Source organism: Quercus suber, unplaced genomic scaffold (assembly GCF_002906115.3).
Source record: "Quercus suber isolate HL8 unplaced genomic scaffold, Cork oak 2.0 scaffold_71, whole genome shotgun sequence".
Lineage (NCBI taxonomy): Eukaryota > Viridiplantae > Streptophyta > Magnoliopsida > Fagales > Fagaceae > Quercus > Quercus suber.
Window position 1 is genome coordinate 1,478,713 of NW_027069536.1, and position 21,413 is coordinate 1,500,125.

At 32.2% G+C, this 21,413-nt stretch overlaps 1 protein-coding gene across 1 annotated transcript; it reads right to left on the reverse strand.

The window, feature by feature from the left end:
• Positions 1-7,585: 7,585 nt before the first annotated feature.
• LOC111996101 (transcription repressor KAN1) lies at positions 7,586-20,540 on the reverse strand. Its single transcript, XM_065773243.1, is given in 7 exon segments — positions 7,586-8,292; positions 8,488-8,587; positions 17,130-17,298; positions 18,176-18,221; positions 18,722-18,798; positions 18,943-19,308; positions 19,311-20,540. Coding segments are annotated over 7 exon segments (1,320 nt in total). The 5' UTR covers positions 19,759-20,540; the 3' UTR covers positions 7,586-8,178.
• Positions 20,541-21,413: the final 873 nt, after the last annotated feature.

Genomic DNA, 21,413 nt, shown 5'->3' on the forward strand with positions numbered 1-21,413 from the left:
TACACATTTTCTCTTAACTATGAGAATGTACGCTTATTCTTTCTAAATTATTATCCGTGTAATATTTGTCCTCTTAAACTATGAGAGTGCATATTTACTCTTTTAAACAAAGGTTTGACTTATCTTAAGTATTTTTTTAACTGAACATTTTTTGTTTTTGTTTTAAATATACAATGGTAAGTGGTAGTAAATTTAATCTCCACTTTTTATTTAGTTAGTAGGTGATGTGACAGTTTCTCATTAAAACAAAAAAGAGATTCAAGTTAAAAAAGTGCTAAAGGTAAGCTAAACCCCTTAAACAATTACTCGTGTAGCACTTTGAACCTTGTTCCATGAATAATTAATAGTTTAGAGAAATAAGTGAGCATTTTTATAGTTTAAAGGTAAGTGTAAAAGGAGTATAATTTGAAAGAAGGCATATAATTTCGTACTATTAGACTCAAAACGGGAGAAGGAAGTTTTTGTTTTCTTGTTTTTGTTTTTTGTTTTATGTTTTAAATGTACGCATACAATACTTGTTTTTACTAACTAGGTTAAAAACTATTCTAACATGCATGTCAAATTTTGTGCAATTCAGATGTTATTTAGTATTCGATCCATAAACTTATATTTTACCTAAAATTTAAAATACATAAACTTAAAATTTAAATATTATATATAGACGAGATAGTTATTGATTTCAAATATTTTTAAAAATTTTATAAGCATAGCGGTATAAAAAGAAAATGTAATCTAATACTGACTTTGTCAAAATTTGTATTTGATAAAAAAATATTGAGTAGAGTAACATTATTTGAACTTAACCCATATATATATATATATATATATATAGACACAGACACACACAACCTTCGGACTTAAGTATGAACCCTACTTAAACTGACACCATTAGGTGTTCTTACGCAGAGTTAAATATTTGAGCTCTTTAATAGACTAGCCCTTGAATACCACTAAGTTTCTAGGTGTTTTTATATCCTTCATGGATAAAGAAATTTAGTATTTTTTATACTAAGGATGAGTTCATTGTGGGAAGGCATGAGGCATCCATTCACATCCAAAGCATTTCTAGTCTCTAAAAAGTAAGTAAGGATTATTTCATGTTTAATTAATTATATTATTTATGGTATAATGGCCTAAAACTACATAATATGAAAAATGACAAAGTGAGTAAGGGATATTAATGTTTAAGTAATTATTATATTTATGGAATAATGGCCTAAAATTACATAGTGTGACCATGAGAAAATAATAAATAGGGTAAATTTTAGTAAAAGGTTAGGCTTAGGTTCAGTGTCCAATAGTACTAGACCTATTAAGATGATGACATGTGTTCACTTTTAGACACTATCACCATCTGACCGGGTCTAGTGCACTGATGCATTGGACCTAAACCAAGTCCTTTAGTAAACTACCTTGAGGTTTGAGCTAATGCCAATCAGATCCAAGACTTCTCAAAAGTGACCAATTTGGTCTCTCAACACATTTTGGTTCTTAAACACTGTTACCTTCGTCACTTAGCCTCTCTTTTGTCTCCTCTTTCCAACTCTCTCTTCTCTAGTGAATGCTTATGTTCTATTCATTGTGATTACACAGATATGAGCATGCATTTTGAGCACATCGACTACACAACTGCACCATGACATAAAACACAAACATACACAATCATATAAAACCCAAATCCCCCAAAAATCCCAAATTACAGAGAATACACTTTAGATTCATAATCATATACACCAACAAGAACAATATATTAGATACATTTTGAGACAAAACTAAAATCAAAAAATACCCATAGATCCTCAAATGATCATTCCCAAATAACACATTTCAAACCCAAATCAAATATCACCATTAAAAAACCCAATCCCTAAATCGATAAGACCTAAATCAAAAGAGAAATAAATAAAAAACAAAAAGTAGAATAGAGGTAAAGGAGAAAGATCGGCGGTCACTAGGTAGTGTTGTTGGTGTGATTTGTGGCTTGTGGTGGTGGCGGAGCTCGTGGGTCTTGGCCAATTGCTCGAAAATCCTAGCCAATTGTCTCAATGGCCATTGGTTCAAAGAGAGAGGGCAAGATGGTAGTTGCAAAATATGGATTTTGGCTATGGCCAAAGCTTGGGAGAGAGAGACTTTAGACACCGTGGGTGAGAGAGAAGAGAATCTAGAGAGGTCTTGAGAGAGAGAAGAGAATCATGGGCTGAGAGAAGAGAGAGAAAAGAGAGAGAGGCTGAGAAGTGAGAATAAAGTAACAGACTAACGGCGTTAAGAGATCAAATTATGTTAAGGGATTAGGCTGGTCAATTTTAAAAAGTTTAGGACTTAATTGTGATATAAACCTAAACCTTAGAGTAGTTTTTTGAAATTTACCCTAATAAATAATAGAAACAAACATGATAATAATAATAGAATCAACAAAAGGTGGAAGTAGTTAAAACAAGATCAATGTTATGATGTGAATCATGCCAAAAAGTTGACTTAATTATCTCAATTTTTAATTGGATAGGAAAAAAATCATATATTTATTTTTGGCTAAAATACAAAACTCATATTCTAAGTTTCACTAGAATTCACTTCAATTCTCAAACTTTTCTTTCGTTTATTTAATTAAGGTCTCTTCGTCAACCTTCTTTAATATATTTTTTTAAATTCTAGAAAATATTTTTAAATCATTAATTTGAATTTTTAAATTTGAAAATTTGAAGAAAAAATTAAACATTTGGACAGTTAACTACAACATTTAATAGAAATTTATGAAGTTGTTTTCTTTGCAAAAAAAGTTTATGGAGATGTCTTAATTGAATAAACTTGAAACTTAGAGAATTGAAATGAACAAAAACAAAGTTAGAAGACTAAAATAAATTATGGTGAACTAAGAAGGGGAGTTTTCCATTTGGATAAAGTCAAGTTTGTAGCCTAAAGCCACAACATCACTCAATATCTTTTTATTTGATGTAAATTTTGACAAATCCACTATTTGATTACATTTTCTTCTTATATCTTCCATGTTTGAAAAATTTCAAGAAGATTAAAAATCAATAGTTATGTCATCAATCAATTGTTTAAATTGCAAGATTTTGTAATCTATACATAAAAAAATAAATTGATGGATCATATAGTAAATAATATCCTATTAACACAAAATTTGACATGTATGTTAAAAGTATACAAAACATGCAATCCAACAATTAGATTTTCAAAAGAACAAAGTTTAGCTACAAAATTGGTTATAGCCTAAAACTACAACCTTATTCAATAAAATAAACATTGCTATATATTTTGAAAATCTAACTTTTGAATTGCATGTTTTTTATACTCTTAATACACATCAAATTTTGTGTCAATTGGATATTATTTACTATATGATCTATAAGCTCATATTTTATGCATAGTTTTAAATTACAAAAACTTGCAATTTGAACAATTTATTGATGACTTAGTTATTGATTTTTAATTTTTTAAAAATTTTACAAATATGGAGAATATAAGAAGAAGATATGATTCAATGATAGATTTGTCAAAATTTACTTTCAATAAAAAGATATTAAATAAGGTTGTAGTCTTAGGTTACAACAAATTTTGTAGCTAAATTTTGTCATTTTCAAAATACATAGCTATATTAAAAATTTTAAAGGAAGCTATAACTTTATGCTATAATTAAGTTTTTAGCTAAATTTTGTTCGTTTCATTCTAGCCTTTAGTTTTAGATGCACTAACCACCACCACCACCACCTCTCTCTCTCTCTCTCTCTCTCTCTCTCTCTCTCTCTCTCAAGAAGAAAAGAGGAGACTTTGTCTAATAAAAGGAAATGATTTAGATGCACTAACCACCACCACCACCACCTCTCTCTCTCTCTCTCTCTCTCTCTCTCTCTCTCTCTCTCAAGAAAAAAAGAGGGACTTTGTCTAATAAAAGGAAATGGATTTCTAAGAAAATTATGACTTTGTTTTATTAAAATCAAGTCGGCCCACTCTCTCTCTCTCTCTCTCTCTCTCTCTCTCTCAAGAAAAAAAGAGGGACTTTGTCTAATAAAAGGAAATGGATTTCTAAGAAAATTATGACTTTGTTTTATTAAAATCAAGTCGGCCCACTTTCAAACTTTCGTTCAAAACACGGCTAAATTCTTCCTTACTCAAAAGTAAAAACCCTTTTAACCCAAAACGATCCAATGCCCAATAAGATTACTAATCAATTTTTTAGCTTAAAAGAAGCCGACAAAGCAATCTCCTTGCAATTGGGTTGATACGTGGTCCCCATTTATCCAATCATGTTCAAGAGAGCCTTTTACCTCCCTAATCCCCTTCGACCCTCTTCATTTCAAGGTTTTCTCAATTTTGTTCATTTTTCTATAATGATTTTATTTTTTAATCTAATATTATATATGTAAAAGAAGCCGACAAAGCAATCTCCTTCCAATTGGGTTGATACGTGGTCCCCATGTTCAGGAGAGCCTATTACCTCCCTAATCTCCTTCGATCCTCTTCATTTCAAGGTTTAATTTTCTCAATTTTGTTCATTTTACTATAAAGATTTTATTTTTTAATCTAATATTATATACGTAAAGTTGTGATTTACAGCTATGTTTTATGTTGGCTTTATTCCAAGACAAAAAAAGTGTTGTAATTGTTTTAATTTTGTTCCTTGTATTTTGTGAGATTTTATTCTATTGGGTTTAGTATTAAGTTGATGAAGAATCAAGTATGAAATGAAGATTAATGCAGTTTTGCGACTAACTTGCAAGAAACTCACGAGTAAAAGTTTCCGTGAAAAGGCCACATGAGAAACACATACTGGAAACTGAAGAGTCAAGTGCCAGACTATATTTCGCGAGTACTTTGCGAGATAGACCATATCGCGAGGTACTCGCGAAACTCTTTGCCTTGAGGATTTTAAGTGTGATTTTCTTATTCTTCACCTATATTATATATACCCTCATTACCCACAAAAGTAAAGAAGGCTATTCAGAGAGAAAACCCTAGATAGGTTTCTACAATACAACACACCCATCTTTTAGAGAAAGAGAGCTACTCATCCTTAGTGAGAAATCATTGCAGTCTCTTCTCTTTCCCTCTTCCAATGTAATACCTTGAGAGGTGATTTTTACCCAAACACAACCCACATCTATTCAAAGTATAGAGAGTGTTTTGGAACTTGGGAAGCTTTGGGAATACGCCAAAAGAAGCCAGTCTGGCTTGGCAGATGTAATCGAGTGGTATTGTGAGATTTGGAAAGTTAGTAAAGATAAGACTCCAAGAAGTCCGTTGGTAGCAAGAGATTGGAGGGCTCAAGTATATTGGGTAAACTAGGCTTGGAGGGTCTTTTGTTATTCGTGTACTCCAACTTATTCATTAGTGGATCAATTTCGATTTGGAGGGTCGCGGAGAGATTTTTTATTGAGTTCTTCGGTTTCATTTTCGATAATACGTCTTGGTGTTACTTGTGTTTGCATCTCTATTCTTTTACTTTTGTGCTTTACTTTTATTGTTTATTGTTCATGTGTATGCACTACAGTAAATCCAGTGATTGTGCTTCATTTACTCTTGTTCTGCACTTAAATAAGTTAGAGTAAAAGTAATTAAGCCGTAATTTAAAATTAGAGATCTAAACAAGATCGTGTGTTTTAGCATAAATCTGAGCTTTCAATATATAGCCTGTCATATCATATAATATTTTAAACGATATAGCAGTCTATATGTATCTAGATTTATAAAATTTAATCTAAACTTTGAAATATTTCAATTCAAATAGAAAGGATTGTTCTCTCCTCCCTCCCCAACCAAACCCATCCCCAATTCTTCTTTTCCCCCTTGACGTGGTGGCGAAACCAAAAAAATGTTCTTTGAGAGGCCATGGTTAACCTTAATCTTGTAGATACAATATATACGCGTGTCCATTATGAATTGAATCCTAGTTGAAAAAGAATAAATATCATAAAAGATAAAACTATAAAATAATTATTATAAAAATAATCATATTGAACTATTTTATATTACTTTACTAAATTTTTTACAATGTATAGTTCATTTTTTTTCAGAAAATCATTTTTCATATATTATTTGAATAGTTATAATAAATAAAAGAAGTAAAATGCACCCATATCCCTCCATCTTGGACTATTTTCTAATTACAATCCATTTATTTTACTATTATCTTAAGAATCATGTGGTGTATATGTTATGACTTATATATAGATAAATAAGGCGTGTTGTACAAGTAATCTACAACTATGGGTTTAAGTTCATTGGTTTTATATTTTAACATCTCCCCTCAAACTTATGATGGGTGAAATGATGTCATTTAATTTAGCACTTTTCATTCACTTGTGAGTTACCTGAGCTGCCATTGAGTGGGATCCAACACATGAAAATTTAAATGGGAGGCAAGTTGGACATAGGGAATTGAAAGTATTTCTTGTTTTGGTGCCATGCTAAGGTCTTAAAGACTATGTATTAAATTGGAAGTAATAAAGTATAAAGGTCTACCTTATATATGGGTAGACAAGGTGTATTATACATGTAACCTATAACTATGGACTTAAGCCATTAGACTTATATGGTAACAGTTATTAATAAAATCTAAATCATACATAATCAAACAATAGGACACTAAATGGAATAATAAATAGAAATCAAAGTTCAGCAAGCATTATTATTTGTTCCTAAAAAAAAAAAAAAGCATTATTACATTTTACCCAAAAACAATTACACTCAATTTATTATCATATATATCGACATATATTTGAGGGACTTATGAGTTAATTTATTTTAGTGTGGTCTATATATTGAAAATTTTTGAGGGGGAGCAGCTACTTATTTTTCTAGAAAAATACTTGTAAATATAAGTATATTATCATATATAATAAAAAATTTTCAAAATATTTTGGGGGCCATGGCTCCCCTGGCCTCAATAAATTAATCAATAAATCTATAGGTGGGTAGAATGAAAAAAAGGAACTGCAGCGAGGATTTCGACAACTACTGAGATTCGAAGTGTAGGGTTTCATCGGTGGATAGTTAATTTGCAAAACAAAAATAACCTACTTACTAGGCTGGAACCAATGAACCGGTGAAGTTAGTTGGAGGCACTCTAATGAGCAGGCCATTAAAGAAGATCACATATATGCTCAATGAATAGGGTAGAGTGTAGAAATTAAAGATGAAATATGTTATGATCTGGATATGTGAATAAATTAATTTAGTTGGATTTGAGATAACTAGCCTCCTAGAACATGAGAGAGAGAGAGAGAGAGAGAGAAATTTGGGTTTAATTCTGCTTGAGTTCCATTCCCCCTTTCACAATACATAAATAATACTAATAATGAGATAACTGTTGAACCAACTCCTATCAATTACAAATTTGAAACAACAACAACCTAATCTACTGCTGCTTATTTATCATTATCTGCTGCTGCATATTTCTGTTTCTTATGGTTTCTGTATTTCGGACATAACAAAATGCATTCCTTTTCTCTTTGGTTGAGTGGAGTATTTCATCAATAAATCTCACTTAAGAAAACCCAGACAGTTGGGTATTAGACAGCTTTGCTCAGTCAGAAATTCGATGTCTTCGATGTTTAACAAAAAGCAATTCGAAATTGGAATGATCCCATTTTTATTATCAATTATCGCTTTACAAGTGATCAGATTACAAACAAGTAATCAGACAACAACGGAAACCAGCATTACATTTGGCTATGAAGTACAAACCAGCATTATGTATAGTTGATTTGGAAGAAGTGCTCAGCCAACTTTCATAACCATGAATAAGTTAATTAGTTACTCGCTTACTTTGAAACTTGAAAGATGATTAGCATGGTCGTGCTTACCTGTATCACATACTAATTGGTCTCTACCCAGATAAAGCCACCCGGACAGGAATAGTCTTTAAAAGTGACTAGAATTAGCTCGCCTTATTATGTGATTCTCTTTTCCTGTGTGCACTTCTTCTATTTCTTATTTTCCATATTTTTCTATCACATAAGCTTTAGCCACTCATAACAAGCCCCAAAATAGGTTCCACGTCCATTCGAAAGATTCAACTTGCATTAACGCTAGAACTATGGTTTCCTCTTCCTCACAAACACCCTTCTATTTATCTATGACTTCTCATTCATGAAGATAATTAACTAGTCATCAAGGAATGTAAAATCAGAAACAAGACAAAGAGGAGATAGTCATGAATTAGTCATGTTCTTTGCCCTGCCAATCTGGTCTTCCTAATGTGAACTCCAAGCTTGGGTTCTTGCAATCCAAAGTTGACCCTAAGTAGCTCTTCAGTTGGGTTGAATCACATTCCTGTAACGTTTTGGAAATTTGGTTACTATCAAGTATACGTGAATGTATGCAATTGAATAAATGTTCCTGCGAATAGGGTCATGTGTAAACATGTCCAAACGGCAAAAAAGTATGTGATTATCTTGATACTATATGAATTTTGAGCAGCATATTTGAATCATATTGTACAATGGATTCCGAGACTTGAATCAGTACCTGTATATGGTGCCCTCTTGATCTTTGTTGTGAATCGAAGGATGCTGGTCTGAGCACCTCTACTTCATTGGAGTTAGCTTGTGGCCATGCGTCTCTATTACTGCATTTTTGAAAACTGAGTTAGTCCGAAACTATTTTGGTATATTATTTATTTTATCATACATGTTGCACAGTAGCAGTGAAGAGAAAAGAGGTAGAATTTTTCTTATAATATATAGTGTTAATTATTTGACATCATCATGAGAATTTTAGCCATGTTTGAAGAAGATACATGATGAAAAAGATATATGAACTCAAAATTTTTTATTTAATTCAAATTTAGATTTTAATGAAAAAGATATATGAACTCAAAGCCATATTAAAGGTGTACCGCATGCAGAACTGAACGCTCTTTACAATCTCGAAGTTGATTCTCAGAAGAAACAATTGGACAGCGTTAAGAAACAGCTAGGGAAAATATTTACATAAAAACGATGGCTTCACATGTTTAACCAAGGTGAGTAAGTATGATGGTAACCACAAAACTCAAAAATAAAATTCCCGCAATAGACAGTAATTTATTTTGTTTCCCATTTAGTCAATAGGCATGCAATTAGTCAAGCTTTGGGTTTGTAGTATTTGGACCATCAACTATACCTCTACATTACAAGCTTGCAACTAGAATACTGTGCCAATTTCAAGTCAAAAAAAGGTGAAGATATGTCTACTCAGGTTGCATTTGAAATGAATAAAAAGAAGATAAAGGACGACTGTGCAATCCCAATGTAAGTAATGCTGGGAGTGAAGAAAGGAACAAGAAATGTCTCTTAATACAAAAAGGAAAGAAAAACTTGAAATTTACGTCTAGGCTCTAAGAAAGACTGTATTTATTTACTAAATGCATTTAATTTAACACAGCCTACGACAGAACTAGTCAAGACTGAAAGTTTCAATTAATAGTTTCATTGGGTAGATCAAGCAGAAAAGTTTCTGAATTTCAGCCACCCTTTTAATTTAGAAAAATACTAACGAGTGCCCTTAGAGCATTAGTTAATAATCAATTTAAAGAAAATTTTGATATTACTTTTATGGGAAATAAAAAAAACTGTCAAAACATTAATTTTTTTTTTTTTTTTTTCATTTTCTCATAAAAACTTTTTTTAACAGGATTGTTAACTAATTCCCTAAAGGCACTTGTTAGTATGACCATATAATCTATTATATATATGATATTAAAGTTGAAACACAATTAGATTTCAAATTGAATTTTAATTATTTTTTAATTATTGTCTAATTTTTCACTACACGTATAATTTATTATTCTTAATTTTAGTGTCAATTGATCCATTCATAATACTTAGCACGAATATCGAGATGATCGACCACCCTACTCATCTAAATAAGACTAACTCATTGTTTATTGTTGAATGTTTTTATACATGAGCACGAGTTACAATCTAATAATATAATTAAAGTAGAAACTCAACAAGTTAGAAGGCCTCTATCCCAAATTAAGTGTCCAAACTAGATTTTAAATCCACGTTACTTTTGTTCCAAATGTCCATCAATGTAAAACTACTTTCAATCCATTTGAAATTTATCTAAATTTTTTTACCAAAATTTATCATTAACTTAAGTATAATATCAATGAAAAACTTACCATGTTTCAAAAAACTAATTGTGCAGTTTTAGTAGATGTTCATAATAACTGAATTTCCATAACTTATTTAATAATTGTAATAAACTTGATCAAATTTCATTGTATCACAACATTGAGCTTTATATATATATTTTTGGATAGGTACAATATTGAGCTAATCTCATCCTTTGTATATTTTGTATTTTGTTTCCTAAGACTCTTAAACTCTTGCAACCTTTATCTCTCTCTTATATGTATTTTTCAATATAGATATAACACATACACCACTCAACCATGTAAGTGGCAATTTATTCAAAACTCCACGTGCTTCAATTTGGGATGAGAGTCAACTCTTCTTCTGTTCACCCAACTGAACCTTCCCCAACCAATGTTCTCCTTCCTTCAATGACTAATGCTCACAATTTTATCAAACTTACTAAAAAAAGATACCTCTACTAGAAAACTCAACTGATTCCATACCTTTGAGGTCAAGACGTCCTTGGCTTTCTTGGTGGCTCTAATCTGTGGTCCCTTCTACAATATCCATCAATAACACCTCAGCGACAAATCATATCTTCCTTTCTTGAACTCATCAAGATCAACTTCTTATGAGCATCCTAATCTCCTCCTTTTTATCCAATGAGATCCTACTCATTATTGCGGGTTTCACTTCCTTCCAAGAAATTTGGAGCACACTTGAGTCCTCACTTGCCGATCTTCCAAATTCACATGCAATTTCAATTTTTCAAACATTGATATTTTTCTGTCACTCAGTTTTTGCATAAAGCCAAGTCACTTTTTGTTGAACTTACTGTAGCTATAAGGCCTCCGTCTATTCAAGACTTCAACATCTGTCTACTGCACCTAGTTTGTTTAAATGTGCCACAGTTTATCTAAGTATATATAGTTGTACTTAAATACGTCCATGCAATTTCTGAGACTCACAAGCTAGTTTGTTTAAATGCTGTGAACAAGATTAGGCGTGCGTTCGGATTATTATTATTATTACAAATTCTAGTTTGTTGAAAAGGGACAAAAGTATATATGTACCTTAAAGAAAATGAGACTTTAGAAAAATTTACCCTAACAAATAATAGAAGAAAAGTGGATTTGTCTAAAATTTTTGATAATCACATATAATAGCCTTGTCAGAGTTCAAATAGGTTTCAGGATATATCTATAAATACAGTGATACTATGTACCTAAACAAACATATTGAAGATGAGGTGCAAGATCATATTTATAATCCATTTCATATAAATATTACGGGAAATTGTTGTTGAGCTGACATATTACTAGCGACGAAATTAAAGCAAGAATATCAAGTCTTGTTCAACTAACATATATAGAGTAAGAGAAATCACGTTTAGGTCCAATTTTACTTGGGTTGGTCACAATGCATGGATGATGGAGTAAGGATGGAGATCACATGTAACAACCTTGTTTGAGAATGGAGGATTAGAATGACCTGAAAATTAATCTTGGTGCCTATTTATAATCATCATAATCATGTAAGGAGTTGTGTCATTCCTAACAGTTGCAACCATTCGAATGTTGTAACCCTTGTCAAAGGTCAAATCTATTCAACAGAATAACACCTTTGCACGGGAAGCTATCACCATCTAAGGACTGAGTGTAATGAGTGAGGGCACACTATTATTATGTTATTGTTCACCCCATGCTTAAAACTTGTCATCTCTAACTTGATAGTAGTAATATATTTGCCTAGTTAGAATTAGTCTTCCCTTATTGTTTTGACCATCCCAGCTATCGGAGTCTCAATTTGATGCAATGGTTTTTCCATATATCTGCTATGTATCTACATATTTGACAAAAAGAAAGATTAGCATATATTCATCTAAGAGCTAACCAACTCTATATGGGGGAGTTATAACTAACTCTCTAGGTTTGGAAATATATGACATACTTTTAGCTCACAGCAGATACATTTGAGTCCATAAATTTGATATGCTAATATCCTCTTAAGAACGAAAATAGATCCTTATCTAACTTATGGTAATTATTTTAATCAGTTTATAGGTCGTAGTGTATGCAGAAGTAGAATTATAGTCAATACCATCTCTGATTTGGAAGATTTATAAAATCAACCTCACTATGATTTATAACTTACCATGTAAGAGCATCCATATCAGTAGATGAAAACTTATCATCTATTTTGCACACAAAAAAACTACTTTTTCTATTTTAAATACCCATTTTTACAAAACATCCACATCAGTCCATTTATTATACACTATATTTTATATAAATAATATTTTTTATTCTTTTTTAATATTATTTTATCTCCAGTTTCTTTTTCCTATTCTTGCTCTTCTTTCTTTTTGCTTATCTCTCTCTGTCGTTTCCTCTTTCTTTTTCTCCTTCTTCTTTCTTCTTCTTTCACATCACCAATCCAAATCACCTCTCCAATCCATGATTCACGATCACCGATCCAACAATTTTGTTCCAGTGGTTGATTTTGTTGTTGATTTTGTAGTTGATTTTTGATTTTTGTGGTTGATTTTTGATTTTTGTAGTTGATTTTTTATTTTGTGTCTGTGAGAGTGTGTGTATCGGAGGAAGAAAGAATATGATGAGGGAGAGTGCGTTAGTTTTGCAGATGCAGAAGAGAGAGAAAAAAATGAGGAAATTAGAAATTATTAAAATATTAAATGTAAGAGCTACAGTAACCGTGCAAATATGCGTGATTATTGTAGCTCTAGTGCATTTATGCACAATTTTACACTCACTGATGTTGGTTTTTTTTGCTCAAAATGTGTAAAATCAATTACTTTTTTCTATTTTGCAAGACTTTACACATGCTAATGCATGCTGATGCTCTAAGTCAAGCAACTTTGTACATTACTGTTTAGGAAGGAATGACTCTTCTCCCTTGCTACGAATTTTCAACTCACCGTACTATGAAAAACACCACGCAGTACATATTCTCCGCATGATACAATTGTTTACGTCCGGGGGAAATTTTCATTTGAGATTGATATTTATAATAGTCAAAAGTAATGTGCAAAAAGTCATTTCATTCTCCAAACCATGTCTACTATGACCATACTATGACCAATTATGAGATGTTTATGATGTTTTTTTTCTTTTCACCGACCATACATCAATATGAGTAATTATTGGGTCTTCAATCTTCATATTTCTTAATGATGTTTAAAGCGTCAAGTACAAAGTTAATAAAACCTAATTAATTACTTAAGTTAAAAAAAAAAAAATTCCTAGTTATGTGTACTGTAAAACCACTTTCTTTTTATATATAAATATTAAAATAAATGTAATTATAAATATAAAATTGTAAAACGTTTAGGTCCATTTTTACTTGGGTTGGTCACAATGCATGGACGATGGAGTAAGGATGGAGATCACATGTAACAACCTTGTTTGAGAATGGAGGATTAGAATGACCTGAAAATTAATCTTGGTGCCTATTTATAATCATCATAATCATGTAAGGAGTTGTGTCATTCCTAACAGTCGCAGCCATTCGAATGTTGTAACCCTTGTCAAAGGTCAAATCTATTCAACAGAATAACACCTTTGCACGGGAAGCTATCACCATCTAAGGACTGAGTGTAATGAGTGAGGGCACACTTTTATTATGTTATTGTTCACCCCATGCTTAAAACTTGTCATCTCTAACTTGATAGTAGTAATATATTTGCCTAGTTAGAATTAGTCTTCCCTTATTGTTTTGACCATCCCAGCTATCGGAGTTTCAATTTGATGCAATGGTTTTTCCATATATCTGCTATGTATCTACATATTTGACAAAAAGAAAGATTAGCATATATTCATCTAAGAGCTAACCAACTCTATATGGGGGAGTTATAACTAACTCTCTAGGTTTGGAAGTATATGACATACTTTTAGCTCACAGCAGATACATTTGAGTCCATAAATTTGATATGCTAATATCCTCTTAAGAACGAAAATAGATCCTTATCTAACTTATGGTAATTATTTTAATCAGATTATGGATGGTAGTGTATGCAGAAGTAGAATTATAGTCAAAACCATCTCTGATTTGGAAGATTTATAAAATCAACCTCACTATGATTTATAACTTACCATGTAAGAGCATCCATATCAGTAGATGAAAACTTATCATCTATTTTGCACACAAAAAAACTACTTTTTCTATTTTAGATACCTATTTTTACAAAACATCCACATCAGTCCATCTATTATACACTATATTTTATATAAATAATATTTTTTATTCTTTTTTAATATTATTTTATCTCCAGTTTCTTTTTCCTATTCTTCCTCTTCTTTCTTTTTGCTTATCTCTCTCTGTCGTTTCCTCTTTCTTTTTCTCCCTCTTCTTTCTTCTTCTTTCACATCACCAATCCAAATCGCCTCTCCAATCCATGATTCACGATCACCGATCCAACAATTTTGTTCCAGTGGTTGATTTTGTTGTTGATTTTGTAGTTGATTTTGTAGTTGATTTTGTAGTTGATTTTGATTTTTGTGGTTGATTTTTGATTTTTGTAGTTGATTTTTTATTTTGTATCTGTGGGAGTGTGTGTATCAGAGGAAGAAAGAAAATGATGAGGGAGAGAATGCGTTAGTTTTGCAGATGGAGAAGAGAGAGAAAAAAAGGAGGAAATTAGAAATTATTAAAATATTAAATGTAAGAGCTACAGTAACCGTGCAAATATACGTGATTATTGTAGCTCTTGTGCATTTATGCACAATTTTACACCCACTGATGTTGGTGTTTTTTTTTCTCAAAATGTATAAAATCAATTACTTTTTCTATTTTGTAAGGCTTTGCACATGCTGATGCATGCTGATGCTCTAAGTCAAGCAACTTTGTACATTACTGTTTAGGAAGGAATGACTGTTCTCCCTTGCTACGAATTTTCAACTCACCGTACTATGAAAAACACTACGCATTACATATTCTCCGCATGATACAATTGTTTACGTACGGGGGAAATTTTCATTTGAGATTGATATTTATATTAGTCAAAAGTAATGTGCAAAAAGTCATTTCATTCTCCAAACCATGTCTACTATGACCATACTATGACCAATTATGAGATGTTTATGATGTTTTTTTTCTTTTCACCGACCATACATCAATATGAGTAATTATTGGGTCTTCAATCTTCATATTTCTTAATGATGTTTAAAGCGTCAAGTACAAAGTTTTTTTTTTTTTTGATGGAGCGTCAAGTACAAAGTTAATAAAACCTAATTAATTACTTAAGTTAAAAAAAAAAATTCCTAGTTATGTGTACTGTAAAACCACTTTCTTTTTATATATAAATATTAAAATAAATGTAATTATAAATATAAAATTGTAAAGAAGCTTTTTAGTGAGTATCTGCTATAAGGAAATATTATTATAGTATTGTAAATGACCATAAGTACTTTACTTGGTAACAGGAAATAGTTTATACATATTTATATCATAGATGTACGTTTTCTAAAATCATTTCCTTATATACCCAACTAAACAATTGGCAACAAAGAAAAAAAAAATTGAAATCAGACTATATTAACTATTCTTGTGAAGAGCATTGTGGTTAAATGTTATTATCCAATTCCTCCATGCAGGAGAACGTAGTTTTGCTTTAAGTTTATATATGTTTCCATAATTTTGAGAAATGGCATTATGAGGGCTGCTGTAGAAGAATTACAAAGTAGAAAAGATAATTCCCTACATAGATTTCATATTTTAATAGCAGATTTATTATTTTCTGCCCTCTTTTCGGTTACATGACGACAAAATAGAAGATCATGATGCTGGTGATTAGCAATTAACTATATGTCCTTTCCAAAGGAATTAGATAAGTAGTATTCATAATAAACCAGAAATCTATTTATCATGTCCACATGAATAGTATAACAATCAAGTACTCTCAATCAGCCACTTTTAGCAGCAGGCGCTTGATATGAGATAAAACAACTTGTTTAGAAATTATAATATATATATATATATATATTTTTTTTAAGAGAGAAATTAGAATATCTTTGAATACTATATAGATAGTACCTCATATCATTCCCCGAGGGAATCAATGACAGAGCAAAAGTGCAAAGAAGCATTCATGTTAGCATCTAAGTGAATTAATTAGAGCCATTTATTAACTATAGATGCATTCAAAATAAAAAGGAAAAAAAATTATATTAGTAACCCAAGTCCCAAGACAAGACTAAACTCCATCTAATCACTCTTCCAGTAGTTATATATAATTCCCAGCCGACAAAAATTAGCTGGGCTCTTAGATTGTGATATTCAAAGGAAAATAAAAGGGAATAGAAGAAAGAAATCTAATGAAAGCATGAAGAACATTTAAAATGGAAGCTGGTGCCATCGAACACGTACGATTTATATATAAATTATATTAGAATATAGTTGCTTTGAACCTTGAAAAGAGGAAAGCTAGCACTTACTCTTATAGAGTCAAGGGAGTACTGGTCTTTTTGGTCATATATGCAATATCCTCGTGGAGAGAGAATAAGAACCAGATTTTAACAAACAACACAGTCACAATTAAAATAAACTATAAAAACATCAATTTATATAATAATAAAAACTGTAATATGATATACATAGTTCTAAAGAAAAAGAAAAAAAAAAGTGTAATATGTGGTTGCTTTTGCTTATCCTCATTAACATTTGATTATGTCTCTAACTTTTCTTTGATACCCATTAAAGCTACAAATCTCATCTCAGCGTAAATGCAAATCTTCTCAAACAAAAGATTAAAAAAGAGAGAGTGAGAAAACCAAACAGAAATAAAGCAAAAGCTGCCTCAAGAACCCTTTTTTATTCTTCAGAAAATGGTGGACGTGTGTTTTGGTTTCTAAGCCAAGGTACCATGCAAAAAAGCAAAAGGAATTCAGTACTTAAAAGCGTAACACATACATGCAATCTTGCATAGCATATATAATAATTTAACAAGGGGAGGACGCTACAGCAGTGTTGCATACATGGGTGTATTAAAGAGAGAGAGAGATATATAGATGAAGAAAGCTATATTAGTACCTTGAAGAGTTACTCCAAAGAGTGGTGGAAGCATAGTCAAGTACATGATCTTGTTGCACAGGACGATGATCAGACGGTCCTCTTTGATCATTATATGAAGGACGTAGGCCAGGCTCACTATTGCTTCCAATTGGTGAGATATCATCCTCTCCAGATCCATCTGATTGGCCTTCAAGAAAAACCAAAGAACACTTTCATTACAATATTTAACTAGTCATGCATGCTTAAGTGAAGCTAGAATGTGTGTAACTACATGTGTGTGTATGTATGTATGTATGAATGTTGAATTTGCATTCATCAATTTTACTAATGTAATGTATGTATATAGTACTCATGGATCTTTCTGTTTTAGAATTTATATTAAAAAAATAGGGTTAGTAAAAAGGAAAGGAAATGACAGAGAGAATTCTTTTCCTTTTCCAAATGGGGCTCAGTAAAAAAAAAAAAGGGGGGGAAAAGAACAACACAAGGGGTAAGAAAAAGTTAAGGCTGCTAATTAAAAAAAAAGAAAAAGAAAAGGTTGTGAAGGATAAGCAATACGAATTGTTACCTGAGGAAGCTGCAGATTTGTCAGTGGTCTTAACAGTTCGATACATCTGCAAAGTGATTGGGAAGAATTGCAAAGACATATTAAACACTTTGATTATGAAATAAAAATTAAATATATTGGCACAAAAATAATAATAATGTGAAGAAAAAAAAAGGGAAAAAATAAAAATTAAGATCTCTCTTTCTCTGTGCTATTCTATTTTCTGTGGGCTTTCTGGGTTTGTCTTGCTTTCATCATTAATCACGAGGTTGATGTTTGATAAGGTTGTAATGATGTGTATTATTGAGAAATGATGACTACTTTTGTCTGTCATCATTCTACTTTGCTTTTTTCTCTATCTCTCTCTCTCCCGTGTGTTTGTGAGNCTTTTCCAAATGGGGCTCAGTAAAAAAAAAAAGGGAAAAGAACAACACAAGGGGTAAGAAAAAGTTAAGGCTGCTAATTAAAAAAAAAGAAAAAGAAAAGGTTGTGAAGGATAAGCAATACGAATTGTTACCTGAGGAAGCTGCAGATTTGTCAGTGGTCTTAACAGTTCGATACATCTGCAAAGTGATTGGGAAGAATTGCAAAGACATATTAAACACTTTGATTATGAAATAAAAATTAAATATATTGGCACAAAAATAATAATAATGTGAAGAAAAAAAAAGGGAAAAAATAAAAATTAAGATCTCTCTTTCTCTGTGCTATTCTATTTTCTGTGGGCTTTCTGGGTTTGTCTTGCTTTCATCATTAATCACGAGGTTGATGTTTGATAAGGTTGTAATGATGTGTTATATGAGAAATGATGACTACTTTTGTCTGTCATCATTCTACTTTGCTTTTTTCTCTCTCTCTCTCTCTCCCGTGTGTTTGTGAGAAAGCAGAAGCTGTACTCTGTCTGGTCTCTCAGAAGCTATAGACTGAAACAAAGCTCCCTAGTCTTTAATTCACTGCTTTCATCGGCTATTGTGCCGGTGGGATGGACCAACACCGCCCCAGATGAATGAGCTACACAAACAAAGACACAGAAAAAGAGAGAGAGAGGTTTTGTGATATTTACCTGTAAATGGCTTTTTACATGCGCTAATGTGAGATCCTTCACATCCATGAGCTCAAGAACTGATTTTGGTGTAGCTCCTGAAACTCATTCCCCAAATAGATTTTAGACAAAAAGGAAACACATCCATTAAAAAAAAAAAAAATCTAAATTTCAACACGAAATAAAAAAGATAGAAAAAGTAAGAGAACATATGTCTATATTGGAAAAGATGAAATCTTTACTTTCATGGCCACCAAGAAGCTCAACAGCGTGAACAAATCTAGCATGGAGAGTGCTTGTCCAGCGCATTCTTGGTGCTCTCATACTCCTCTTTGTTGGAAGCTTAGGCATAAATCTTGATCTCATCATCCCAATCCCATGAGGAACCTCTGAAGGTCCTACCCCATACTGATTATGGTGATGATGATGGTGCAATTGGTGAGATTTGAAAGCCTCTGTTGAAAGCCCATTAAACCTTGTTGCAGTTGCAGTCCCTAAACGATTATAAGCTGCGGCCAAAGACGACGCATTAGGCCCCGAGCTTAAGATTGACATGGCATCCAAACCCCCTCCATAAGGTGATGAGTGAGCGTGAGACAGAGACGAGGAGAAGTGCAGAAAGAGGGATTATTAGAAGGCATTTGATAGTAGCACATCTTAGCTTCCTTGTCTCTTGTTGTGTGGACTTGGTCCATAGGCAAGAAAGGAAATGAACGGTGGTGTTGATAGACCGGAATCCCTTTGATCGGCTTTAACCCGTCAGAGGACACATCCAGTACTCCATGGTTCATGTGGTTTGACCGATTGTTAGGGTGGTGATGATGATGAACAAGATGCCTCTGTTGTTGGTAAGGGTTAGGTGTTGTGAAATTCCTCCCTAAAGAGAGCTCAGTATGAGCTTGGGACTCAGTTGTCCTCCTAGTGTTTACTTCATTGCTAGTATTGCAAATTTGTGAAGAAGAAGAAGAAGAAGGATTTGGAGGACTGATGTGTAGTGAAAGATCAGGAAGTGGGGTTGAAGATGGTTCAATGAAAATCCCATCCAAGGGCATTTTCATTAGCCCCCCTTTACCAAATGGAATAGGAATAGCTTAATTTCCTTTGCTTAATTCAACTTTATTCTAAAGAAACTAAAGACATTGGAACTATTTCACAAGTGGGTCTTTCAATCTTTTTTGAACTCTCCTTGAGTTTCTTCTTCTTTTTCCTCCAAGAATATATGGAAAGCTATGAAAGAGCTAGAACTACTGCAAGCTTGATATGCTTTTTAAGACAAAAGGCGGAGAACTCAAAGGGACTTGAAGCAAAGCAAAGTAAAAAAGAAAAAAAAAAAAAAATCTTCTATCTTCTAAAACAAACAGACATGCTCAAGAAAAAGGGAGAGATGTAGGGATAGGGAGGAGATAAAAGAGATAGAGATTTTTTTTTTTTAAATATAATATTATTGTACATATATTTGTTGCTAAGCAAAGGAAGAAGATAAAAAAAATTAAAAAAAAAAAAATGAAATCCAGAAAGGCAAGGAAAGGAAAGGAGGGGATATAGGTCCGGTGTTCCTTGAGAGTATATCTTGGAAAAAGACACTAGAAGACGAAGAAGAAGAAGAAGAAGAAGAAGAAGAAGAGAACACAAGGTCTTTCTCTCTCTCTCTCTCTCTCTTTTTCTCTGTCTCTCTCTATGGTCAAAACCCATAAAATGCACCAAAAATATATGGTCACTTTGGATTTCCCTTCCCCGGAGACGACGGGTTAAAAAATTTTAGAGAGAGAAAGACAACCTCATGTGTGATTCCTTTTCCCCCACACTCCTCGCTCTCTCTCTCTCTCTATTTCTCTTTAATATATTTTTTTTCATACAGAATAATAATATTCATAGGTCTCATTTCCATACATTAATGGACAGGCAAAACATAATAAGAGAGTAAACGGGTAGGACATCTTACTTTTTTTTTTCTTTCACTTAAAATGTAATTTGCTTTCACTTAAAATATAATTTTCCTTACAAAATCATGGAGAAGATTTTGAATTTGTATTATTATATTATAATATGTTAAGTATAGAAACCCCCCCTATTGACTTGAGTGAGTGAGTGAAAGTGAGAGTGTGAGAGAGAGAGACCCACAAAGGGGTTTTTGTTTGTTTTCATGTGTACGCATAATAAGCCCTAATCATACATTGTAAATTCTAATTCTTCTAACATATCCTCCTCCTCCCAAATATTCCCTTCATAATCTTTCAACAACTTTGTCTGGCATCCTGAGTTTTATTATGTCTTCCTCCACATCACCGTCCAACATCTTCTAATTGACTACACCCTCTATGTGTTTGGGTTTTCAAAACCCTAGGCTAAATCGAGGATAATCCTTTAATTTTATATTATGGGATCCTTAACTCTTTCATTGGGAACTAAACCCTTTCTTTAAATGCTGTCAATGGAGATAACAACCTTGCTCTGGCGGATGACACCTCTTTGTGCCATTTTTTGCTTAAAAAAATTTGTAGAGCCTTAATTTATTTGATATGTTACCTTCAACAAAATATTACTATAAGGGAACACTAATTCATAGGTGGTGTTTGAATGGTGCATTAAATGCAAAAACTGGGTAAAGTTAATGCTGTTGGGTTACTTTCTCTTGCAATGGTTTTTCTACAAATAGCTTCAAAAATTAAAAGGAAATAACTCATCTCTCTCTCTCTCTCTCTCTGACGCCTAG